Here is a 27,136-nt window from a genome sequence, read left to right as displayed (position 1 = left end):
GACCACAAAATTCTAAATTCAAAAAATGTGATAGGTGATACCTGGAAAATTATTAATAGAGAGGTTGGAAATAAAAACAAAACAAATGAAAACATTACAGTAAGTAATGAAGGAGAGCTTTACACTAATCCTGATAAAATAAGTGAACTTTTTCTTAATCATTTTACAAAAAATGAAAATTTACAAAAGAGCTTGTGCTCTCAAAACACCTCTGAGGAAGACCATAGTAATAGTAAGCTGTTCCGGTGCAAGGAAATTGATTACAAGACCCTAGATAAAATCATTTCAAGTCTGAAAAACAAATACAGCTGTGGATATGACGATGTACTAATAGCCATTATTAAAAAAGCTAATACATTTCTGTTAAAACCACTATTGCACCTATTAAACTCCTCATTAATTACAGGGACATTTCCAGAACAATTAAAAATAGCTAAAATTATACCAATTCACAAAAAAAACTGTAAAAATGAGATGGATAATTATCGTCCAATTGCCTTACTGCCAGCATTTTCAAAAATTTTTGAACGCGCCATGTCAGACCAATTACTTGATTACCTTGAAAAAAATCAGTTGCTGGATTCTTTTCAACATGGCTTCAGAAAAGGCAAGTCAGTCAAAACAGCAGCATTGGAATTCATAGAATCAGTAATAGATTCCATTGATAATTCAGAAAAAGCTCTTGGGATATTTTTGGATCTTAGCAAGGCATTTGACAGCATTTCACATGAAATACTGCTAAAACGTCTTCATAATTTGGGAATAAAGAATTTTGCGTATAATTGGTTTGAATCCTATCTGCTAAAAAGGAAACAATTTGTTCAAATTACACATTTAAATAAAAAGAACTTCAAAAGTATACATAATTCAGCAGTCAAGACTACTAAATTTGGTGTGCCCCAGGGCTCAATCTTGAGTCCAATTCTTTTCATCTGTTGCCAAAGGTGAACCACAACTAGAGGGAAACAGTCAAGTGGTTTTCTATGCAGATGATGCAAATTTAAAAATATCGGCCAGCTCCAAAGAAGAAATTGAAATTCTATCTAGTTTAAATATTTCCACCATGAATAGTTACTTTAAAAAGAACAATCTTCATATTAACCCAAATAAAACTAATTTTATCACTTTCTCTACTCAACAAGGAAAATCATATAACCCAATAATAAAATTAGATGACCAAACCATATCACAGGTCAGTAGCTCAAAATTTTTAGGTTTGGTAATAGACCAACACCTAAGTTGGACAAATCATGTAACAATGATATTGCCAAGAATATCATCTGGTTAGTATGCCCTTCGAAAAATGTCCTTGATATGCAGCTCAAAAACATTTAAAATAATTTATTTTGCATACATACATTCAATAATTTCATTTGGCATAAGCCTTTATGGTGGGACTACAAATAAAAATATGGACTCTATTTTAAAGACTCAAAAACAGGCAATAAAAATCATTTTAAGATTGGGTCATAGTAATTCAGTTAAACAGCATTTTTCTACATTAGAAATACTAACTGTGTATAGTCTTTACGTTTTTGAAACTGTCTTAAGCATAAAAGAAACATTTCATAACCATTTAAAACTAGGACACCATCATCAATATTCAACAAGAAACAAAAAAAGTTGTGCTTAGAAAAACATAATTTGCAATTTTATTGCAAAAAACCCTCATACATGGGTGCAAAATTTTATAATAATCTGCCTTCTAGTATTCAATCAGAGCCACATTTAAATAAATTTAAAGTCCTTCTGAAGCAGTATTTAATAAAAAGAGCCCTCTATAGCCTGGAAGAGTTTTTTGAGCCGTGTATAATACTTGCTTAACTTTCTTTAACTTAATTAGTCACATTTAATATAGTTACATTAGCAAAAAAAAAAAAAAAAAAAAAAAAAAAAAAAAAAAAATTTGATACACTCAACATATAAATAAATAAGACAATATTAACTAAATAAAAAGCTAACTAACAATTTAAAAATGAATTATCTACAGTTAATACATTATTACCATAGATTAAGACTACTTTTATGTTAGATAACTGGCACTATTCTATGTACAATACCTGTACTGTCTTATGAATAAAGAAGTTTTGAATTTAATTGAATACTAAACATGGAAATATCACAAAAAAACAAAGGAGTTTTTTTGAACAAAAACTTAAATCTACAAAAAATGCTTTTGTGTAAAATTACAAGTGTACCCTAAAAGGCTTTGTTGGCATCTTATCAGGTTTCACAGATAATTGCTCAGAAGAAAAAATGCACACTATTGGAGAAGACCTGATATTATCAGCAGTAATTGATATGGTTTCAACTATTTTTGGAGAATCCATGGGTTAAGGCTTGAAGGCCATACCAATGTCAAATGATATGGTATCAAAACGTATAGCTCACATTTTGAAAGATCTTCACATGCAATTGAAAACTTCCCAGTTTCCCATACAAGTTAGTAAAGCTACCTATCTTCATAGATTTTTAAATTTAATTAGTCCGGTCAATTTAGCAAAAAAATAGGGGTAACTTTGCATTAATTCCCAGAAAGCTAAAAATTTGCATATATGTTAGGGACACCATTGCTATGAAATTGTGAAAAGTCCCCATCGATCCCATGTCTGCAACATTTTTTATTGAAGGTCAAATTTCACAGAAATAGGTTTTTTGAACTTTCCAGCGAAACGGTTAGTTTTATGAAGAAATATGTTATACAAAAATTGTAGATCATACAATTATCTACAAAAATTCTCCTTATACTTTTTTTCATAACACTAACCATTTTAGAGAAAAAAACAATTACAAACTTTCTTACGCTGTATTGTACATAATAAGCAAGACTAAGCTGCATATGATACCATTGGGCGTGTAATATAAATAAAACCAAAGTCTGTGTGACTAATACATTCATATTGACCGATAATCCTGAGAATATGAAATAAACAAAACCGAGTCCCTAATTTTAAGGGACCATGTCCCTTTGAGCATCTGCCTGTCACTCCATTGTTCGAATGCCCGTTCCGTCCACCTGCTTTTCTGAGGTAGCACCTAAATCCTCGTTAGTCTTTAAAATTCCTTCCTAGTGAAAACACGTAGTTATTTCAGATATTCTCTGCTTAAGTTTGTGCTGTATTCACTTTTTGTTAAAAATATGTTGCAATAGTGTTTTATTTGCTCTAAACTTTTATCTTCAAGTGAATGTGTTATTGTTGATCGCGGTATGAAGACGTTATTTAACCCCAGTATTCAATTTAGGAATCAATTTACTGATTACTTGAAGAATGTAAATTCAGCGACAAATAATGTGCAGTGTCGCAAACACTACAATAGAAAGAGTACAGTTGCAGCAGAAAAATGGCAACATGAAGAGGAATAAGCTAGTACCTCTCAAAAAGTCCTCCTCGTACGAGAACACATGTAAGTGAGTCATATTTTTCTTTTAAAAATTGTTGTTTATTTTGCGACGACAAGTTCAGTGAGGAATACAAAAAGACACAAGCACAGAAATCTCGTCGTAAAATTTGTAACGTTATAACTCATTCATTTAAATACTCAGTTATGAAAGCAGCTCAGTCTCGTTCTGACGACACCGCAAAAACTATTGTTGCTCGCATCGGGTTTGAACACGATTTAGTTGCTGCTGAAGCTAAGTACCATAATGATTGCTTTGTATCATTTTTAAAGCCGACCCCTGGAGGCTAAGTCGGCTTTCCTCAAGAAGAAGCATTGTATCTCACCATGGGGGAAATATTTTCATATATTGAAAGTAGTGATGACTGCCAGTTTACGTTAGAAGAATTAGAAAATATATGTAAAAAAGTAAGTGCTGATAACAGAAAAACAGCCTTCCCCTAACCACGGCTTCCGCTCACCAACAGTTTTATATTGCATATTACTAGGTTCAGGTGTGTGGCTTGGTAATCAACTAGACCCAGAACAATGGGGTTGGAAGCATATCCCACACGCTTCTTCCACCTGAACCAGAAAACCTCCTTAATTCTGTTTTTTGGAACTGCAAAAAGGGGTGTAACTTAAGATGCCGCAAAAAAGTAGGCTTATTTTGTTCACTAGCGTGCACCCCTTGTCAAGGCCAATCGTGTTCAAATGTTGAATCTCCAACAGAAGAAGGTTTTTAAATGAACGACGAAACAACTGATGTATCGGTTTTAGTACAATTTACGTCTACTCAAGAAGGTGAGGAAGAAGAAGAAGAAGAAGAGGGAGAGGGAGAGAGAGAGAGAGAGAGGAGAGGGAGAGAGGAGGGGAGAGAGAGAGGAGGGAGAGGAGAGAGAGAGGGAGGGAGAGAGGAGAGAGAGGGAGAGAGAGAGAGGGAGAGAGAGGGAGGAGAGAGAGAGAGAGAGGAGAGAGAGAGAGAGAGAGAGAGAGAGAGAGAGAGAGAGAGAGAGAGAGAGAGAGAGAGAGAGAGAGAGAGAGAGAGAGAGAAGATGGAGGGGAAGAAGAGGAAATAACTAAACTATGATGACGAATAAAATATGTTTACATTCAAATATAACGGGACTTGTCACTCGAGCTGTACCTGATCGACAACAACCACACTGACAAGAGTGCAACAACTAAAAAGAAGAAGAATAACCAAACATTCATTAAATTTTACTGGAATAGGCCTACCGGGGAAACCACATAAAAAATCGCACTAGGTACACTACCTCATAGATGGCGTGGAAACGTGTTCATATTATAGACAATACAGCGTAAGAAAATTTTGTAATGGTTTTTTCTCAAAAATGGTTAGTGTTATGAAAAAAAGCATAAGAAACTTTTTTGTAGGTAATTGCATGATCTACAATTTTTTTCTGACATATTTTTTCATAAAACTAACTGTTTTACTGAAAAATTCTAAAAACCTATTTTTGTGAAATTTGACCTTGAATAAAAAATTTTGCAGACATGGGATCGATGGGGACTTTTCACAATTTTATAACAATGGTGTCCCTAACATCTATGCAAATTTTCAGCTTTCTGGGAATTTTTGCAAAGGTCAATGTCTAAATTGACCGGACTAAATATGTTATGTCAGATTCGTCGATGGTGAGGCAATTCGGGAAGAGTTGCTTTTTGGGACTTTTTCAGCCGATACTAATTTGAAACCATTTTCCGAATGATTAATACATGTTTGAAGAATAATGACATGTCTTGGATCAAATGAGGAGCAATTTGCACCGATGGAGCTCGGGCTATGTCAGAAAAGTACACTGGACCTAAAACCATACATATTAGTTTGTTGATTTCTAAAAAATGTTGTCCTATTATTTATTTTCTTCTCAAAAATCTTTGAAATATTGCTCAGTAATGAGATGGGCCTAAAATTAGATATTTTACTGGATAAATCTTTTTTAAACACAGGAATTACTTCTGATAATTTTAATTTACTCTGAAAGTGTTCGTGATTAAATGATTGATTTATTATACCAGCTAAAATTGGGCTTACCACTTTAAAAGGAAGTTTTAACAGTGACATAGGAATATCATCCCAACCACATGCTCTACTGGCCTTTAAGAATTATTTTCTCTACTTCCTCCATCGTTACAAACTGAAAAAACTTTAACTCTGGTGTTGGAACACTTGCTCTAATATTAGCATTGCTTTCCATTATGACTTTGGATATGTTCAACTCAACCATAAACCCAACAAAGTGAGAATTAAAATATAATATAACCATAAATTAAAATAAAATATGTATAACCATGTACATAACTTTTACTTTAAATGGCAGTATTTGATCTTTGGCTCTTTAAATAACTGAGATTTAAATGACATTCTCAAATAAATTACAAAGTTTATTAGCATCAAGGTTGATACTTTACGATGGATTATTTATTATTTGCTTTTAAACAAACCAAGTAATATGTAATTTAATTTATAGGTTGATCTGTTTTAAAAGTATTTTTATTTGCAGAATAGAAATTCAATCAGTTTCAAGTAGATCTCTAGTATCAACAGAATATAAACTCGTCTCCATATTTTGAGCTTTGTCTTCATCAAATTCACTGGTATTTTAATACATTAATAAAATACACTATAGCAGCTACAGTGACATTGACACTCCGATAAGAATTTAGAAAAGATTTGTTTGGGTTATTGATAGCTGTACTGAAAGTTTTGAAATTGTGCACACTTTACGGTAAATATCTCAAAAATGGATTTAATAAGTGAAATTTTAACAAATACAGGGTGTATTTTTTGTAGTAAGTACTGTTTATGTATAAAAAATATTTTTGTAACAATTTTATTTCCCATAAATGTCCACACTTTTATTTATTTTTTTGTTGTCACTTAAAAAATTGAACAAGCTTTTGTATACCGTCGTCATAGACGTTTGCTACTTGATTTAACAGCTAATACTAAAACACATTGCTATCGTTGACATTTTGATTCTGAAAACCAGGATGCTTCTTCAGTTGCAAAAACGTATGGCAGTCACTGGGGTAATGATTACATTTTTACCAGAAAAATGATGCAATGAGATCTGAATGTTTTTTTTTTCATATGCGAATGGACATTGACAAAAGCATAATAATTCCTCTACTCAGTATTTCTTGTTTTAAATTACACAACACAATTTTTGAAAGGTCTTACAGTTTGTTAAAACATTTACTGTGTCCCTATAAAGCAAGAAATCAACAGGCAAAATCCCCTTTCTATCTGAAAGTACAACACAAGATTTTTAAGCTAAAATTACACCTAAAACTTCACTTTCTCAGGCAATGTTGAATGCCTCCATTCAATGGATCATTTGGTTTGATTTTGGTGTAGTGTGGGCACCCATGTATTTTATTGCCCATGACAACTTGACTTAAATTATTTGACAGAGCTATTAAACTGGAAAAAATATTAGAACTCACACAAAAAAATGTATTTGCAAAATCTAGTGATTGCTGAGCAATTTTTGTGCATTGTTCCCTGTTGTTGTACCAAATATTTTTTGGACAAATCCAAATTAGCCAAAAGATGCAGAATTTATTTATCAGAAACTGAAAGACAGGAACTCAAAATGAGGGCTAAATACTTAAATACGTATAAAAATTTGTAAACATGATTTATTGATGTCATAATGGTGTCTGTAGCTTGTCAACGGATTTATATAAAATGTGTATATGCGCAAACATCGTTTGCATTGGTGGAGTTTTAAAGTGGTTTTTAAAAACAAGTATCGACAGTGCAAGTATATATTGTATATTAAGCAACAATGAAAAAGTTTTGCACTTAATTTCACATAAAAAACATTTTTTAAAGTAAAACTACCTGAAAGCAAAACAAAGATTTAATTTCTAAATATGCTAGTAATAATGTGGTGTGAATAAATTACAAGCTAGTGACGGATCTGAGCGTATGAGTCATGAGCTGAAGATACATGATATTGTTTCTGCCAACCTGAAGATGGTGTCAGTTTCTGGCTAGCAGGGCTTGAATGAGATAGTGTTTCTCATTGGTTGTTGAAATGGCATATACCTCAAACGCAATTATTTAATTTTTCTGTGTTTTACTTTAACCCTTTGAGACCAATAACCATTTATAGGTCACTGCCATGCTTTGGTCTAGTACTTGTAAAAGACTAATGTTGTCATTAACAATATATTCTTCATAATATTTCTATAATTACGTAAAGAAATATTTAATATAACAACAATAATCATGTTGAAAAGAATGTATAAATATACTTAGAAAGCTTTTATTATTTGGCAACAGCCACACTAAAAATGGTTTAGCTACAAAATAACTTATTTATAATATCGCAATGTGACAAAAAACAATAACAATTAGTATTACAGTATTGTAGCAAAATCGTCGGATTTAAAATACGTTATCAGAAATGTTTTACTTGGACTTATCAGTTACTCTATAAATAAAACACAAAGGTTTATTCAATCCATAAGCCCCTTAATATTTCTAGATTTTATTTCTCATGACGTATTCAATTAAAAAAACTAATTCAAAAATCAGCATGATTATTTCAGATGTATGTACATTGATGAACCTCTAAAAATCTAAAACTATTATAACATCAATGTTACCATATCCCAGAAAAATTTACTGAATAAATAGATTTAAAAATTTATTTTAAGCATACTCACTTTTAGGCTTTTTGAAATCACTCAATTTAGCAGGTTTGCGGGCTCTTGATTGTCGAGTTTTAGGAACAATGACATTATTTGTATCTTTGTTTTGATTTACGACTAAAGCCTGTAACAAATATTAAATAGCTTGAATTAAGTATTAAACAATAACATGTGTCAGTATAAATGTTGAGATTACCTCCAGTTCACCTTCCTCTCACGTGCAGCGCCTGAAATCTGACACTGTTACAGACTTGACTCCTGGTATCTGGAATTATGTCTGAGGAGATCCATAAACCAGCACAGCTGTTGGTGGCTCCAGAAAAAGGAGCAGATATAATATTGTAAAAAGTGCAAAAGAGGTATACACCCCCTGTAACAATGATATGATTTTTTCTGTAAAATTATACTCCTAGGCTGAAAATGCCTTGGTCTTTTTTAGTAGAACACCATTTAGGAGGATGGTTTTTTAGCACATCACAAAAAAATGTGTCGGCCTCAAAAGAGTTAGGCCTTTGACAAATGTTTTCAAAGAAGCCCATGTTCTGTTAGCATCCCAAATACTAATGGTATATCCTCTTTACTTAGATCTAAGTGGCTGATGTGAAACTGGCCTAAGTAGTGTATTGAATTACGTTATAGAGCGGTTCACAAGAACAAGTGCAAGCTGGCCGATCGCAACGTGCATGTTTAGTAAACCGCCAGGACTGATCGTCGCAATTAGGCTTACAAAATAGTCACGGCGATCAGCTTGTTGGTCCAATTAGTGGCAAATTGTAGAGATTTTCATGGTTTGGAGAGAGAGAGTGCGAGAGAGGGGGGGGGGGTAATTTGACTCTGCAGTTCTAGGGTTAAGGAGTTGTTTTAGTATTTATTATTAAATGTCTTAAGGCGTTCAACAGTCTTACTTATTCAATAACCCAATGCTGTGCGTATCATTGCATGAAATGGATTGGCTAACAAAACACAACCAGAATGTGCTACTCTTTTAAATGGGCATCCCTAATATTTATTGTTGCCACAGACTAATAAAACAATTCCTCCAAAGTTTTATTTTTTATTTTAACATTAGATCCAGTATTGATTATTTAAACCCAATCCTTACTTACCGATGAACTCAAACTTTCCTCCTCAACATCATTGTTTACATTCAATGTTTTTATTGACTCTGGTAGATTACACAGATTGTCAATAAACATCTGTTTAACAAGCTTACAGGCTTTCTCGTACCCTTGTTGATATTCTTTGATTTTTTCATTATCTGAAACAAAATAAACAACAAAATTTAGAAAGTATTAAGATTAAACTATAAAAAAAAATTAGAGTCCCAACAGTAGTAACACTAAAAATGTACAATCATATCAAACATCTACACAATATAAAAACATTTGACTACGTCTTATATTTGAAATGAATTATGAATAAATCAATCACTAACACAAACCCCCAAAGAATTAAGAAAAATGCATTATATGATGTAATTAGTTAACACTAGTTTTTCTGAGTTTTAAATTGTGCAGCACATCCATATGAGTAATTACACATCTTTTTTGGCACTGACCTGAAGAATCATCTAGATCAGTCTTCTGACTATTAGAGTGTCTCCTTACATTTTCAAAAAAAGTGTATTACAAAATGAAAACAATTCTCAACTAAAAACAATTGTTTGGTTAATAATTAAATTGCTGCCTTAGGAGGAGCCTTCTTTTAAGTACTCAAATTTTATTTATTATAATAATTATCATCACAATTACAATAAGTAAAGCAAGGCTACATAGTATGACATTTTTACAAAAACCTCTGCACACCATATCTTAAATTATTACACAACTATGAACCCATTAACCTCCCACTTTAAAATTTTGAGAATCGCCAAAAATATAAACCCTTTATAGGAACTTTTTCAACCTTTCAAAATGCACTTTTTGAGAAAAACAAATTAAACTTTTGAATTTGATAAAAAAAAAACTTTTATGACAAAGTATGTTGTGTTGTAGAGAATTTATAACTAATTAAAATGACACCACAAAGAGACATCATATTATAAGAAAAGAAAGTTATGGTGATTTCAAAATATGTTGGTTCCTGTTTTTTTTGTGGATTTTGAAAAACTTTAATGTATATATACATACCTTTCATCAAATTCTGAAGTGGTCAAGTAAATTTTTTTATTTTAATGTATTGATTTCATATGGAAAACAGATTTTGATGAATTACTGACGAAAGGATATACTTCATAATCCAGCTCTATCTAGCAGTTTTATGCTAAATTTAAAATCTATAAATTACATTAGTATTTGAAATAGAGAACAGACAGATAAACAGAAAGAAGAAGAACTTTGTTACCTCCTTGAGAGATGGCAAAATTAAGTTTATAATGTAATATGTTCTTAACACATCTTACAGACAGCTAGGCTATGCTAACACTCAACTAAACACCACAGAAGGAATGATTATTATTAAACTCGATGTTCCTTAAATAGAAATGAAAATTCAGGCAAAATTTAAAGACTATAGCTCAATTAATTTTTGAGGTATGCTGCTTGGAGACACAGAAAAGAAATTGTTCTAGCTCCTCTAAGTAATATAGGCTTTACTAATGCTTAGAAAATATTTCATATATATATATATATATATAAAGTAATAAGTATATATATATATATATATATACAAAGTAATAAGTATATATATATATATATATATATATATATATATATATATAATAAAGGTAAAGTATTGTTATTTGACATGTACAATACTTTACCTTCTAATCAGATGATAGTCTGGTTATTTAAACATGTGTGATAGGAAAGAGTTAAGTGTAAAAAATAACTGCTGGACAAAAAGTAAGGGCTCCTTGTAGTGTAATGGTTAACAATCTTGCCCAATCCAGAATGTTAAGATCCACATTAGAGTCCCAGTGAAACAAGCACTTTTTGTTCTTTACTCTTTACATATCCACACACACAAATAAATTTAATTTACCATTAACTATAACATGCACTTAAATAAATACTGCAATAATACTTACAATAAACATTAAAATTTCTTATTAGATGTTCTGTTGAGTCATAATCGTCAGATAACAGAGTTGAAGAGTTCTTTAAACTTGAAGAGTTAGAAAAGAGGGTTCCACTAACAGAAGTGCTTTGCTTATGTCTCTTTAAAGATGATTTTTTTCTTACTTGTTTTGTTCTAGGCATTTTCTGAAATAAGCAACAGTTATTAAATAGCTAATATTACTCTTTGAATATAAAAACCAACAAGTTATTTATCAACCCTCACAAACTAAATATAAGTTACATTTGTGAAAAATTCAAACAATAACTTACAATCAATACAAAAATACAGACGGTCACAATACAAATACAAGCATATTCAGTGGAATAAAACTTTAACTTTACTGCCTATTTTGGGTTAATATAAGTTTTTATGAAACTGAAATATAGTCATATGAAGCTGAAATATAGAATCATGATTGTATAAATGTGTTATATTTAGGATACAAAAAAGAATGATAGGAGTTAATTTTTTTCAGAAGAGGAGATGAGTTTTCTGATGAACCAAAATTTAATTTTGGACTAAACTTTAACACAGCTTCAGCAGAAGCACGGCGTGGTTGGGGGATTTCTCAAGGATTGCAATTGGACCCTACAATTTTCCTTTTATTTATTAACAATGTAGGGGCTTAACAATAACAGTCACAACATCCAACAAAAAGCTGGAAGCTGTTGATCACAGGTAGAGTGATGATCCTAGTAACAACCCACATATTATCCTTAAACACTGCATTCCAATATTAGAACTACATATAACAATTCATTTTAAAAGCTCTTGTTACTGGTGGTGTTTTGCCCACCATCCTTAAATATTAGTTATCTCATCCCTTAAATCAAGTGATAAAGAAAGCATTATAAAATATAGGCCTATAGTAGACTCCAGCAGAAGTATTTGAGACCATTGTCCTGGACTGATTCTGATCTCTATACGCAAATTTACTTGAAACACCATGGCTTTATGTGCAAGCAATAAACTATAACTAATCTTCTGAGTTTTCAAGAGTTTGTTGTCAGCCTTTGTGGGTCAGTCATGTTGATTGTTTAACCTAGGTTTTAGTATAGCATTAAAGAAAATTAATAACTGCCTACTTATTGCTAAGTTAGATGGCTGTGAAATCTGTGGGCTGTTACTTTGAGTGGTTGGTGAGTCAATTAGAGGGTTACCTATTTGCAACCCTCTGTATACACAACTGCTTCCTATTTGTAAAGTATAAATATAAGTACATTACAACCTTTTCCTTATATTTGGGGGATTTCTCAAGGATTGCAATTGGACCCTACAATTTCCTTTTATTTATTAACAATGTAGGGTCTTGTTATATCTTGCATATGATATTAAAGCCTTTAATAAAGCTGACCCACCTCAAGACCAAGAACAACTGTACTCACTGGATAATAGTGAGTTGGTGCATCTCTAGTACCATAGAGCTTAATATCTCTAAGTGCTGAAGGTATGTAAGTCTGAGAAAACGACAAAAAATCTGTAACTTATATACATTTGTTGAGCAAAGCCATTAAATTAACTTAAACTGCTTAATAAAACAAAAATTAATATATCTGTACCAAATGTCTCCATTGATATAAATGTATAATATATACAATTATAAAAATATCAACCTTTATTTTAAATTGTGACAGTTCATGAGTTAGGATATTTCATTACACAATTTTTTAGCAATCTTGTGACTGACTGTATCATGTAACTGCCATCAGTTCTGTAGACTTACCCAAGTTATTGAGTATGCTTAATACTTTGTAATTAGGAACCCAAGTTTCATAATAGGCAGTATAAAATTATGTTTTTTGACAAGAATGTTCAAAAACAGTACACACAAAAGTTACTATGATCAGTGCAGACCGCTTTCAAATTACTCCTAATCACTGCTTTCTATCACACATATAGACCAATATATATATATATATATATATATATATATATATATATATATATATATATATATATAATTTTCATTTAAGAAAAGGGAGGGAGATAGAGGTTATAACAATTCTTAATATTTGGTTGATTGAAATGTTAACACTGCTCTTTATTTTTTGAGATTTTTAGAATTATATGAAATGAAGGACTAACAGTGAGTTTAAAACAGTGTTTAAATCTATCTTCAATTTCTAATTCACATTCAAGAAGTTCACTTTTAAGATATAAATACTGAATACCTTTTAAATTCTATAGGCAAAAATCAAACATATCCTTGGCATCCAAACTTTGATTATGGGGTATGGATTGTAAACTGGTTTTAGTCTCCCTCTTAGGTTTTAGTCGGTCTGCCAACACTGTTATACATTTTCCCCATTGGTCACAGCATAATACCACTCCCCTTGTAGTCCAAAATCTTACTTAAAAATGGTGACTAATATTCAGTTTTGTTTTGTTTTTATATTGGCTGCTGGATCTATCAGTAAAATAAATTACTCTGGATTGTTAACGCTTTGCACAAGTGATTCATAATGGGTTTTATAATGGTTTCCATTTCACTTCTCAACAATTTCCCATTGTTTGTACTCAATATTATCAGACATTTCTTCTAATTCATCAGATTCTAAAAAGATGCCAAGGAGTTTTGTAAGATCACCACATTTATATCACATTTCACATACATTCATAACTATCTATATCACATCAAAGTTCCTCTATTAGGTCTTTGTAATCTGTATTTAAGTTTACACCATCCATAAGTTTAATGTTTTGGTAGTCCTCCTCCGTAGACTAATGGTTATAGTCTCAGCTCTCAAACCAAGAGATCGCGGGTTCAAATCCCGGGGAGGTCCAACCATGTACTTTGTACTTAAAAAAAAAAAAAAAAAAAAACCAGTGCACTCGAATCTGGCATACACTATGAGTTCCTGAAGCATCAAAAATAACAGACCATTTGAGACGGAGCGGAGCTTACATAATTGTAAAAAGTTGTTTACCAATTTTTAAATATATAGTTATGTCTCTTTAAATTTAACATATACTCCTTTCAAATTATACAAAAAATTTTTTTGTTTATGACCTGATCTTCCATTGAATTGCAGACACATTGCCTTTTTACCGGGACAAATTCAACTTAACTAAAATATAATCACTTGATTTACTGCAGTAGAACTTATTTTCCTCCTACAATGTAAATCTAGCAATACTCCTTGTGTTTTCACTATATCTCTAGATAACATATAATCAAAGTTTCGATAGTCTACACCAAACTCTTTACTTATTTTTAGTCAACACCAAGATAAAGGTAATAAAAAAATTGTTTAAATTTTTACTCCTTTTTTATATACAGCACTTTTTTTATAAGTTAGTAATTAAAACTACATATTCATTTGAATCAGGCGATAGGTGTTTACCTAAATATATTAAAAATTTACAAATATTTTCTTTCTGGACATAACCTAGCTATGGTGGAAACGGTTGAATCAATATGAATGTTGAGTTAAGCTTTAGTTCACCTTCCTCTTAATACAGCATCTGAAATGTGATGCCGTCACAGACTTTTTCTTAGACAGGTTTCTTTTTAGGGAGATTTTTCTTCATTCAGATTCAATAGCCACAAATCTTTTTTTCAGTACTCAACGTTCTAATGTTTGCCTATGGTTTTATAAGAGTTTGATGATTTCCAAAATTAATTGATTCTGTGGAAGGAACTTACAGAATATTGCAAGTTATGCACATTAATTTTTATTGTAGAAGGAATATATTTATTGTCAAGTTGAAGGAAAATTTGCAAGAAAGAAAGGAGTCTAACTTCATCCCATGTGGAGCAAAAACGGTCCTTAAAACACTTAAGGGTAAAAGCAATGTTGACTGTAACCAAATGACCAGTGATTTTAACGAATTTTACAGTAGGTCTATTTCTTACATTACACTTTGGGAACATAGTTTTGGAGAAGCTCAAGATTTTGTCTGGGTCAATGAAAACAGCATTTCATGGGAATACATTGAAAGAACTGCAGAAGTAATTAATAAAAGTACCGGAAAACTCAAGATAAACATCGACAAACTTTTTGACGAGGTTGTCCTTGCCAAGAGATTTTGGGCCTCAAAAGTAGAAATATGGGAAAAAGAAGACGAGAAGAAACCAAGTGAAGAAAAATGAATGGAGCTGTTCCATTCTTTTAAACAGCAGAATACTTCAGTAACAAATCTTGGACTTATAATTGAATATGTTTACTGTCTTCCTGGAACATCTGCTCCAGTTGAGAGAGTTTTCTCCATGATGAACATTGCCTGGAGTGATGATCGAGGATTAATGCACGAATCCACAGTTCGAAATTTAATGTTATGCAAAGTTAACTTTGCAGTTAGCTGCACTGAATTTTATGAAAAAATAAAAAACAAAAAAGACTTATTGAGAAAGATTTGCTCTAGTGAAAAATACGAATGGTATAAAAAAAGCCTTGCTTTTACATTTTATAGCTGTCAATGTTTTTAAGGTATAGCCTGAGTAAGCTTGTATTGTTTAATGGTTTCAACTTATTTAATGAAAGCCGTGTAAAAATATAGCCCAAACTGTATTTTTATTGTTATAAGATCACTTTTATACTATTTAGAAATTAAATTCATACAATTATACACAAAGTTTTTTGGTTTTCATTTTTAATTTGACTTCATATTTACCCCCCCTCACGCATTTTGAACAGAGGCGTCCCGGTTGGCCGGTGAAAAATTATGGCAAGCCTATTTATTGAGGGTGAAATTTGCTAAAAGTATATTTATTTTTTGTTTTATCGAGTAGTTTAGTTTAGTTTTAATGGCTGTGTACCCAATACGTACCAATTATATGTAATTTCTCAGGTAAGGTTCATTCCTACATTCCTTCAATACACAACTCAAAATCTTTACTAATAATTCTAGCCTACTTATCAGGAACTAAAATTTAGTTCAATTACAAATATTTAGGCCTGCTTGTTTGTTGAACAGACTTGCTACGCTAGGGGTTAAACTTTAAAAAAATTTACCAAAGAAATCAATTTGTTTAAAAATTAAAACATCTTTTCCAAAAGTATGTATAATAACAGCTGTTCCATTAAAATAAAAGCAGCTGCTATCTGCAAAATAATTCATATAATTTGTACAATTTTTGTATTAATACTGTTAGTCTTGTATATTTTGGGACATTTTATGAGTTTTGGGGAAGACTAGGCTGCAGTATAAAAAGCGGCCACCATGACAATCGAATCAGCGAATTAAATTATCAAATAAAAATACCTAACTAACAAATACAAAACATTTTCTAATTATAGTTATTTACAATTAATCACAGTTAGCTGTTTTTAAAGTATTATAACAATATTTCTTAAAACTATTTCAAACAATGTAAAATTATTTGTGTGGTATTTGAGAAATGGTCACAATTATAATGGTGATAAACCTACATTATCTGTGTCACAAACTGTAAGACTTTATCCGTCAAAATAGTAACCAGTAAGTTTTACACAGATTTGTTTACTATTTTTTTATAAATCCGCATACATAGTGTTTAATTCATCATTCAATTATTAGTTTTTATACATAAAAACATAGCTGAACTATACCGTAGTATGAAATGCCTATAACGTAATTCGGTTCGTCATTTTGGTTGTTTATTGTTCGGTAGTTTCAATAATCAGATATATTGATGATCTGACCATGCGCGCCAATAGTGCAGCTAACAGCTAAGTTACCTTTTCCATAAAAAATCACTATTTGCTTGCCTTATATTATAAAGAATTTCTAAAAACTATGAACTCTACAATTTTAGCTTTTAAAAAATTGGTGTAAATTAAAGACCTTTAGAGTAGAAATACAATTAAACAATAACTGGACAATTCTTTTATTTCGTACTTTTCTTAGGAGTTTGGTTTTAGTTTAAATTGTACAGTAAAAACACAAGTGACAATACTGGTGGAATTTGGGGGAACTTTGTAATCGGTCAAAACAACTGGTCTGTTAACAAAAGTAGCTGCTATCTGCAAAATAATCTGTTTAATTAGTACATTTATTGAATTGATATTATTGTTACCCTTGTATGTTTTGGACATTGAATGAAGGTAGGTTATTGTTATTTGGACTTGATGGAAAACTAGGTAGCATACACAACCGGTTAATTGCTTGAGTGATTTGGTTTTAACTGTTAAAACACTAGTGCACTTAAACCTATAAATGAAAGAGACAAACCAATTAAGTTGGTACAAACCAACCAAAAAGGTACACCAATGAATATCGATAAATGGTAAAGTTATTTAGTCTTAATTCTTTGGCTTTCATTACATTTTAGGTTATAAGCTAAAGTGCTAATTTTCCTCTAAAAATAAGTTAATTTATTCAAAAAGTTCAAAAATTACCAAGAACACTTAAAAACTAGAGTAGGCTAGGCTATTCTATATAATAAATATCATTAGGATAACCTATTTTTATTTATAGTATGAATTTATGCTAGTATTTAGTTAGTTATTTTTCTACCAGCTTCCACTGAACACAGTCACTAATTCACTGTCATAATTAAATATGATATACTTACTTTTACAAGGTAACATGAACTGGTCTACAACTAAGTACAATAGAACCAACATTCAACAATCCTAACCTAACACCAAATACATAAATAAACGCCGTGGACAAAACAAAACGAATACGTTTCCCGCTAGAATACAACAGTGCAGCCAACGTTAATGTTAGTAAGGAGGCTAACAATGCCGCGTTATCTTGGTCAAACCACTTTGTGCTATGCTTAACATGTATCTCTTAGAGGGGAAGTATCCGGAAAAAGAGGAGGGAGCGGTGGAATAACATTTTTCTTGGGGGAGGTGGTGAGAAAAACATACGAGGGTCCTTCTCCGGAAAGACTTTAAAGTCTGATGTTCTAAAACATTGATTTGTGGTCTACTAATAAAAACAACTCCGTCTTGGAAACAAGGATGAATACCACAAACCAAATTTTGCAAACGGTTTGGAATATAAGAAGTTTATTTTTACAAATCCAAGCATATTAAGAATAAAGTAGCTACGAAAAAACCACAATCAATAACAAAATCATGTTAACTGTAAGATATAAAGACACAAAACAATATTTAGTCTTTGTAGTTACCATAGATCCAATCTAGGAGATTAAACTCTACTGACGAACTCTTTTGCGATTGACTGATCATCTACACTTCTAGCAACGTCTGTATGGACAAAATGATACAATATCTTTTGAGTATTTTAGTAGCAACCAAGTCTGCAAGCACCGAAGGTCAGGTTCCCGCCAACGAATGTAGCTATAGGACTCCACAGCAGTTTTCACTTCATCGTCGGTTTCAAAGGATCATCGTTGGATCTTTGGCTTGTGAGCTATCTTGCAGGCAGATTTCTGATAGTCAAATGTGATGGTGCTACATCTTTGCCATTCCCTGTATTGTCCGGAGTGCCTCAGGGATCTCATTTGGGCCATCTACTTTTCCTTTTATTTATAAATTACATTAGTTGTGCAGTATGTGTGGAATTCCTACTATTTGCAGATGACGTTAAAGTTTTTACCAGGGTTACGTCGGCCTAGTCAAGACTATCTCTCCAACAATCCCTCGATAATATCGGCCGCTGGTGTGTGGTAAACTCCATGGAACTCAACGTATCAAAGTGTCAAGTAGTCACGTTTAAACGTGGAAACTCAGATAATGTTTTTGACTACCAAGTTGAAGGTGTTATTTTGAAGAGGGTGGTTAGAGCCAATGACCTTGGAGTGATGATGACACCGTCCCTTAGCCCTGTGGAAAATTTACTCTCCATTTCTGCAAGAGCTAATTCTCTCCTGGGGTTCCTCATGAGGTTTTCAAGAGACTTTAATTCTCCTCAGTCCCTGGTAATTTTATATACATCCCTCGTTCGTCCAGTGCTTGCATATAATTCCGTCATCTGGAATCCTTACCACCTTGCCTCCTTGACATGTCGAAATACTTGAAAAGGTGCAAGTTCGATTTGTGAGAATGCTGAGAACAAGACTGGGTTTTATCTTTCTCGGTGCCCCCGTAGATGCTGTTAATCTTCAGTTTAAACTTCACCCTCTACAACTTCGGCGTCAATGTACAGATATAACTGTGCTCTTCAAGTTGGTAAACGGCCTGCTGGATTATCCCGATATCCTGAGCAACATCGCGCTGGTGGTTCCTTGTGGCAATCGCTCAATAACCATCTTCCGCAGGAGATATGAGCCAACTTATCATGCATACCACGGTGGCATGTCAAGGCTCCTAAGGTTCGGAAGTGAGGCTGCAACCTGGACTGACTTCTTCGGGGTATTCCTTGCATCTTTCAAAATTGCCATCTTGACTAATGTTATACTTAGCCACACTTAAACCTCACAAGCACATACATTTGTAAAGTCATTCATGACCATTCTATTATTATTACACTTTTTTGCTTGCTGTTATTACATTTTATATCTCTTGCCACTGTTACGTTGTTATTTTGTTATACATTGTTAATTATTCCTGTTACAACTGATTTATTAATTATCGTTTCTTGTTATCATTTGCATAGTTTTTTTATTGTTGTAATTATTGTTATTTAGTTTATATAATTTGTTACAAAAATATTATTTAATTCATGATGTGTTTGCACTCACTGTTAATACTTAAATGAATTCCATTTTTCTTCTGCCACTTGGAATGTAATGTCACGATGTAAGTGGATATGTTAAATGTAAATTGGTGTTGACAGTTGAAATAAAAAAATAAAGCGTTGGCAGCCTAGCTAGCGCTTCATCTGCAGGGACAAGTGGTAGTCAGACGGTGCCAAGTCCGGGCTGTATGGCGGGTGCTTGAACTTCTCCCAACGAAATTGTCGAACCAATGTGTCAGTGCCACCAGAGGTATGGGGCTAAGCATTGTCACGGATCAACACAATTACGTTTCTCAGCATTCCTCTCAGTTTGTTTTGAGTTGCTCGCCTTAGTTTTCTTAAGCTTACGCAATACCTTGCCGCATTAATGGTTTCACCTCTTGCGAGAAAATCAATCAGCAAAACACTTTTCTGATCCTAAAAGACAGTGCACATGATTTTCTTTGCAGGCATTGTTGCCTTGAATTTTTGTTTCTTCGGGGATACGTGTGTCGCCACTCCATTGGCTGCTGGATTTCGGTGTGACATGACGGACCCAAGTTTCATTACCTGTCAAAATTTTGTTTAAAAAATCCTCACCATCATCACTGTACCGTGTGGGAAAGGCAAATCAGTCCCGAGTCTCTTAGTTTTGTACATGTCAGTGAGCATTTTTGGAACCCATCGGGAACACAGCTTGCGATAACCTAATCGGTCATACAAAATAGTGCGTGAAATTTGTTGGAAATCGTCAGATTGTGTTGTCATAGTGAAACGTCTGTTCTCTTGGATTTTTTCGTCAACTGCCCTTACCAGATCTTCGGTGACGAGAGAAGGCCGACAGCTAACGTACAGAGAAAATGAAAACACAACGTAGAACAACTAAAATGACGTTAGTCGATAGCCAGTGAACAACGACGATTAGTGCGCATGCACGAAACACTGATAGCTGCGCTACGGCGGCAGAAGAATGAAACAGTATTTACTTTCTGGATACGCCCTGTATATTAATACTAAATAAAATATTACAGTGATGGTGCAGAAATTTAATGAGGTTTTTTGGAAATGCACAACTAATATATGATTGAAATAAAATATTTACTTATTAACTGTAAAATATACTGCTTAATAGCGTAAAATGAAAATGCAACACTTACTCAACATAAATTACGAATGTGATCATAAAATAAATCATATAATTATAATAACACGGCGTGTACTGTGATGAGTCCCAACCTGGACTCACTTCCACCAGGTTTAAAGATATTTATAACATTTAGATTTTAATATTATTAAAACTTGTACAATTCATATTTGTAAAAATTAAAAGGTAAACTGCGGGTACAAAATACTATGCGCTTAAGCTAAAAAAGATGGTATATTGTAAATTGCTAAATAACATCAAGGACCAGGCTTGTAATTGGAGCAAGTTTTCAATCTGGCCTGCTTGGCAGAAATTACTAATGTTGTAATAGCACTTTATTAAAAGTACTTTTTGTTCAAGGCTTCCTTGAAATAGAATGTTTGCCTTATTCTATTTATGTATCATAATCTGGAGATAGGGCTAATATTAAGAATTATCGGCCAATAGCCGTCTAATCTCCTATTGCCAACGACCTTCAGAGTGTTATGATTGAAAATCTTTATTTTTGTCTCTATCACTGTCGGTCCCCCGAGCAACGCGGATTATTACGTGGCCGATCAACTGTAACAAACCTCCTTCAATACCAAGATAATATTTCTTTCACTGATGTCTCTCATCGAGTTTGCCTATCTTAATTTTTCCAAAGCCTTTTATAAAGTCAATCTCCACCTTTTACTAGCAAAACTCAAGTGATATGACATATATGGTTGTTGTGTAGCTATTTATCCCAGTTCTGTCAGGAGCATCTCAGGGATCTCAACTTTACACATCAGTCTTTTTGTCAACGACACACTTCACAGATAATGTGCAATTATCCTGTGTTTGCCGATGACCTCAAGGTTTTCAGCAATGGCCACTCCATGCTAAATCACGATAAACTCCAACTCTCACTCAATAACATCAGCAAATGGTGCGCCAGGAATGCCATATAATTGAATATTGCCAAGTGGTAGATCATAAAATATTTTCGTGGGAAGATCAATAGGTTTTTTCCTACGTTTTAAATATTACCAGTTTGATTAGTTTCCAAATTGAACTTTCGGCCATACTAGACAGAGTTCAGACGCATTTTGTGAGAATCCTTGCTTCGAAAATTACTTTAACATACCTTGGACCTCCTTTCACTGCTCTGTAAAGAACTTTTTAAATCTACAACCTCTCACACTGAGACGAAAATGTTTGATCTTCTGTTTCTCCATAAAACAATTAATGGTACTCTGGACTGCCCTTTACTCCGACGCAACATTGACACTTCTCCATTTCAGGAGGCACCCGCTCTAAAACCAACTTCCAACAGAGATTCATGCCAACATATTACTCTTACAAAATTGGGATCTCCAGGCTTCATCGGACTGCTAATGAAGTGACTGCTTATGTTGACTTCAGCACTTCTTCTGAAGCATTTTTAAAAGCTATTTTTGGAGTGCTTACTAAATAAATAATGCCGTTTAACTTCTTATGTTATTATTTATGCACTGTTACCTGTTTTGTTGTCACTTCTTTTGGTGACTACCTATAGCTCTTTGCTATACAAAAATAGTCATGTTAACGTGTTAAGTTGGGTTTGTGTTTTGCCTTGCTTCTTTCTCTTTCAAAGCTTTCTTGTTGTCTTGGTTTATTTGTTGTTTTCTTTTGTTCTTAGTCTGTATGATTGACTATAATTATTTTATTTTATTCCAACGGCAAAACCATTAAATATACAAACAATAAGTAACAAATGATAACCTGCAATTTAAATATATAACAATAAGGGTCAGTCAGGCAACCCTTTTCTCGTTTCATACAATGGAAACATGGACAAATGCAGAAACGGCCTTTCATGCATCCTTGTTTCGCAGCGTTAGTTGATCACAGTGTAATGTTATGGCTATTGTCATCCTTTTGTATAGTAGAAGCCTTTGCTCAAATGGCTACTATGTTCTTTATAGGATTTTTTATATTTTTTGGCAGCACATTGCTTTTGTTATCTTAAATTATTACATTGTTTTCTTAAATTAATTTTATCTTCCTTTAAGATTATATGTTATTTTCCTTTATGCTCTATATAATGCTTGTTACTAGGTTGTTATATTCTTTTACAGTATATTTCTGTACTTATAATGTTCTACCATGGCTATTTTTATCTTCTAATTGTATATCCTGGGCATGGTTTAGTCCTATTATTTAGTTTGTAAATTATGCTTTTTTGTTGCCATTTTGCACAGTTAATTTCAATGTAATGTATCTATCCTATGTAATTGGTGGTGGTGGCTGTTATGTTAATAATGGCCATTATTACGCTTGATTAGATCAGTAGTTATAGTCTGAACCAAATGCTATTTTACAACGATAAATTGTGTTTTTCTCGAAATCAATGGATTAATTTATCCTAAGAAAGTAATTGATCGCAAAATACGCTAGTTTTGGTGGAGGTCAAAATATGGAACTATAATATTTTCTTATATTATTTTTCTCTTAACTTGATACACTTAAAACCGATCATCAGAGACATAAACAATATCACCAAAAAAATAGATAAAGGGACTGATAATATACAGACTGAAATGCCACTTTAAGGGTATGTAAGCTGATGCTGATCTAAAATCGATTTATGTACTCGATTTTAAATATGCCAAGTTAAAAAATAAATCTGGGGGAATATATCATTTTCTATCGGTTTCATTCTTAGGGGAAATTGCTCAATCAATTATAAGAAAAAAAAAAAGATTATGCAATGCATATTAGACCTTTGGCTTCTGGTCCAATAATATTAGGAAATCAGTTTATATTGTACAAAGGTATTTTTTATCTATTATGTTTTTGTTTTTTCAAGATAGTTTTCTTTCATGAGTTTTGTATTTTAATAAACATACTTGTGTTTGCCATTTCACAAATGAATTGTGAACATTCATTTCTAAAACCACCCATTCCTAACCTTTTTGATCATTATTACTGTTCACTCACTATAAAAAGCCATGAGATCACGAAGCATATACAATAACTTGAAGAATTCAATAGCCAAACAATATGTCCGCATACAAAGACACTATTATTGTTCAATCAAAATTGCAAATGTCCGTGTAATGCAAAAATTGCTTTAGTTCTGATGGTAACTTTCAATCAATCAATGTTACAATCAGAGGCGGTTTGAAGATTTGCCGCCGCTGGGCTATCCACAATTTGCCGTCATCCCCCTCCTTAAATTAAATTTTACTTTCAATCTATGTGCAAACTACATTATAAGGAAATGTGCAAACTACATTATAAGGAATGAATAAGTCTACTGAACAATGAAAATGCTTTTTTCAAAAACTACTATTGGTGCTCTCATTTAGAGGAGGGTGGATGATTAAAAAACCTCATATCAGAGTTACCCAATTTACTGCACATTTATTTTAAAGTATTCAATAGAATCAGTAAAAAAATAACATTCAAACCATAATATTTAAGATTCTTAACTGAGAAATGTTGCATTAATTGTATATAATAATGTTCCATATCAAGAAGTCAGCACTTGGCGTCTTGAACTTTTTGAGCCCAACCTTGTAAATATAAATTGTCGATAAGAATCATTCCTTAATATCTTTATTTAGCAAGTATCCGTTTAGGTATCCTGATTGTGCCTATTCTCAGTAATGTAGAATTTACCAATACATTTACTTTTCGCACACTATATTGCCAAGTAATACAACTCTAAATACAACTCTTTTCCATGATGCTAAATGTTTCCATACACTCCTTTTTTCTAGATTCGTTATAAAACTTCAATATCAATACAGCAATATCTATATCAGTATGTACATATATATATATATATATATATATATATATATATATATCTGCAATTGAGAATGATATTTTTTACTAACAGTATTGTAATATAAAAGTAGTTAAAATTTTTAAGTATTACAGTAAATTATAGTAGTTTTCATCACTTGGAGAAAAGGTGGTTGGAAGAAAAAAACACTACTGGTTAGCTCACTGGAAACATTTGTGTACCAACTAATTTTTGAGATCGCTATTATAAGGTAACTAAAATCAATCACTGCGGCTCAACTTAAGTACCAAATCAAGCATAGATTTTTCTGTAGTATGATAACAATATCAATTTTGTTAAAACAGTGTTATGAGGCCTATATTAAAAGAAATGTCATTGGAGAAACTGCTTAGAATTGGTTGGAAGTCTTTTATTTTTAAACATTAAAAAATGAAATAGTGTTTTCTTAAAATAAATAATTTGATAAAGTACAAGAGCTACCCAGAAATTAACAAACGTTTTGAAAAAAAAATTAACCAACTGAAATAGGTACATTTTATTACATAAATTTAAAAGGTCCACTCTTAGACTATTTTTCAATGTAATCCCCGTACAAATTGAGACATTTATCATTACGTGACACATGTTGTTCGACTCAAATATAGGCTGTGCAGGACGTCACTAGTGGTGGTGCAACTCAGATATTTTATTAAGAGATACATTTCGCCTACTTGGTTAGTTTGTATAATAGTTGTAAACATAACAGATTTTTAAAATTATTATTTACATTTTAGTACACAGAACAATATTAGTAGAACCACAGGATAAGTTTTATTAATAAGCAAAGCAAACAAATCAAGATTTAAAATACATCAAGTATTACACATTGATGTATCAAGTTACTTTATGGAGTCATACGAAGGTCGAATACAACACGGTTCATAAATATGTCAATTATATCACATATTGTTACGATATCAGCCAGTTCTTATTCCTCAACAAATGGAAACGTTTTCTAAACAATATTGATGCATTGTAATTCTGAGCTTGGATTTCATGACACTGACTTTAGAGAAAACTCTTTCATTCGTGCAGCTGATTACAGACATTGTAAAAAATGTATTTATAACAACACTAAAATTTTCAAAGGTTGAACCTCGTTGGAACTTTGATAACCAGTCAATCAATTCTAGAACACTCTTAGACAAAACAATTTGTTATCAGTTTTCCCATGCTTCTTTGATTTCGACAACTTAAATTTTGCCGCTAGTTCTACAGAATTTACATCAAACTATAGTTTTTAAAAAGAAAACAACTTACATTGGTGCAAAATATCTAAACAATCTTCCTACATATATAAAAAATGAAGTGTTTAAAAATTCAAATATTATCTAAAAGATTACTTTATTAACAAAACTTTATATAATTTTGAAGAGTTTGAAACATAGCTATGCATTGTTTAGAGATTTTACGTGTATTTTGAGATTTTAATTATTGTAAAACAGGGTTTTATTAGATTTTTTTTGCTGCATTGTGTAGGGAAGAACACATTTAGTCAATACACAATTATAATATAATCCTTAGTCAGAATACATTATTTTATTGTAAATTATTGACACCATTCATGTACTTTTTATGTACTAACATGAATAAAGAATTATTTCAATTCAATTGTTTTGCGAGAATTTCAAAGTCCTTATTTTCACACTTGTAGCAGTCATTGAGATTTAATCCCATAAATTTTTCTGTAGTGGAGATCACTTTTTTGTTTCTTAATCAAATCGAGTATTCCGATTTTTGCATAAAAGGGTAATAAGAAAAGCTATATTAAATAAGCGATCCAAAAGGATTAAAATAACATACAACACAAGCAATAGTATTGATGTGTGTACACACTGAACGTCTATGCCTGACTGAGTCTATGATATGAGCAAAGCTGTAATCAGCTTTGGCAAGCCCGGAAAAGATATTTGGCTGGGCCCTGTCATCTGTACAAGTGTGGCGGAACTGGCCCACGCCCCGGTAAAATTGTCTGAAAAGATCGGATCTGAGTTACAGAAGTTACAGTACAACAACACAAAGTTACTAGCACTGAATGAGGCCTGTAGCAATGATGGAAACTACACTAAGCGTGTAGCTGTTTCTAGTGGGAGCTGAAGGCACATTTTGTATATGTGCAAATGCTTTACAAAATGAAATTTACTTAGATCAATACTGGCTTTTAAATAGGGCTGCCATTAAAATTTTGCAGTTTCCTGTTTGTACGTAAAAGTCACATTCAGCATAGACCAAATCTCAATATAGTGGTGGTGCCATTGGTGTCGTGGCACCTACGCTGGACACGCCTAATTCTTAAGTACAATTTTTTTAATCTCAACCATTGTTACCTTTTTTTTAAACTTTACTAATTGTTATATGTACTAGCAAAAGAGGAATGCTTCCAATTGCAAAACTTTTGGTCCGTGGCAAAAAAAGCTTCATGATCTCTGCCCAAGAATCATATAGTCAGCTAAGACCAGTTAACTCTTTCCACTGATTATGAAAATGTGAAGGTTTAGGCCAAAGATTTTATACAG

The 27,136-nt window shown here is 32.3% G+C and overlaps 1 protein-coding gene across 1 annotated transcript in view; it reads right to left on the bottom strand.

Moving 5' to 3' along the window:
* The window catches only part of LOC124359938, a 29,290-nt gene extending 11,479 nt beyond the window's left edge, over positions 1-17,811 (bottom strand). Inside the window, exons 1-4 of the mRNA XM_046813106.1 lie at positions 17,624-17,811; positions 11,096-11,270; positions 9,174-9,325; positions 8,083-8,191 (exon numbers count right to left, since the gene is read on the bottom strand). Coding sequence (XP_046669062.1) covers positions 8,083-8,191; positions 9,174-9,325; positions 11,096-11,267 — 433 coding nt within the window. The 5' untranslated portion in view covers positions 11,268-11,270; positions 17,624-17,811. The remainder of the gene's footprint in view (positions 1-8,082; positions 8,192-9,173; positions 9,326-11,095; positions 11,271-17,623) is intronic.
* Positions 17,812-27,136: the final 9,325 nt, after the last annotated feature.

This window comes from Homalodisca vitripennis, chromosome 4, assembly GCF_021130785.1.
Source record: "Homalodisca vitripennis isolate AUS2020 chromosome 4, UT_GWSS_2.1, whole genome shotgun sequence".
In the NCBI taxonomy this organism is placed as follows: Eukaryota; Metazoa; Arthropoda; class Insecta; order Hemiptera; family Cicadellidae; genus Homalodisca; species Homalodisca vitripennis.
The sequence above is the reverse complement of the archived record's forward strand: the minus strand, read 5'-3'. Positions and strand labels throughout refer to the sequence as shown.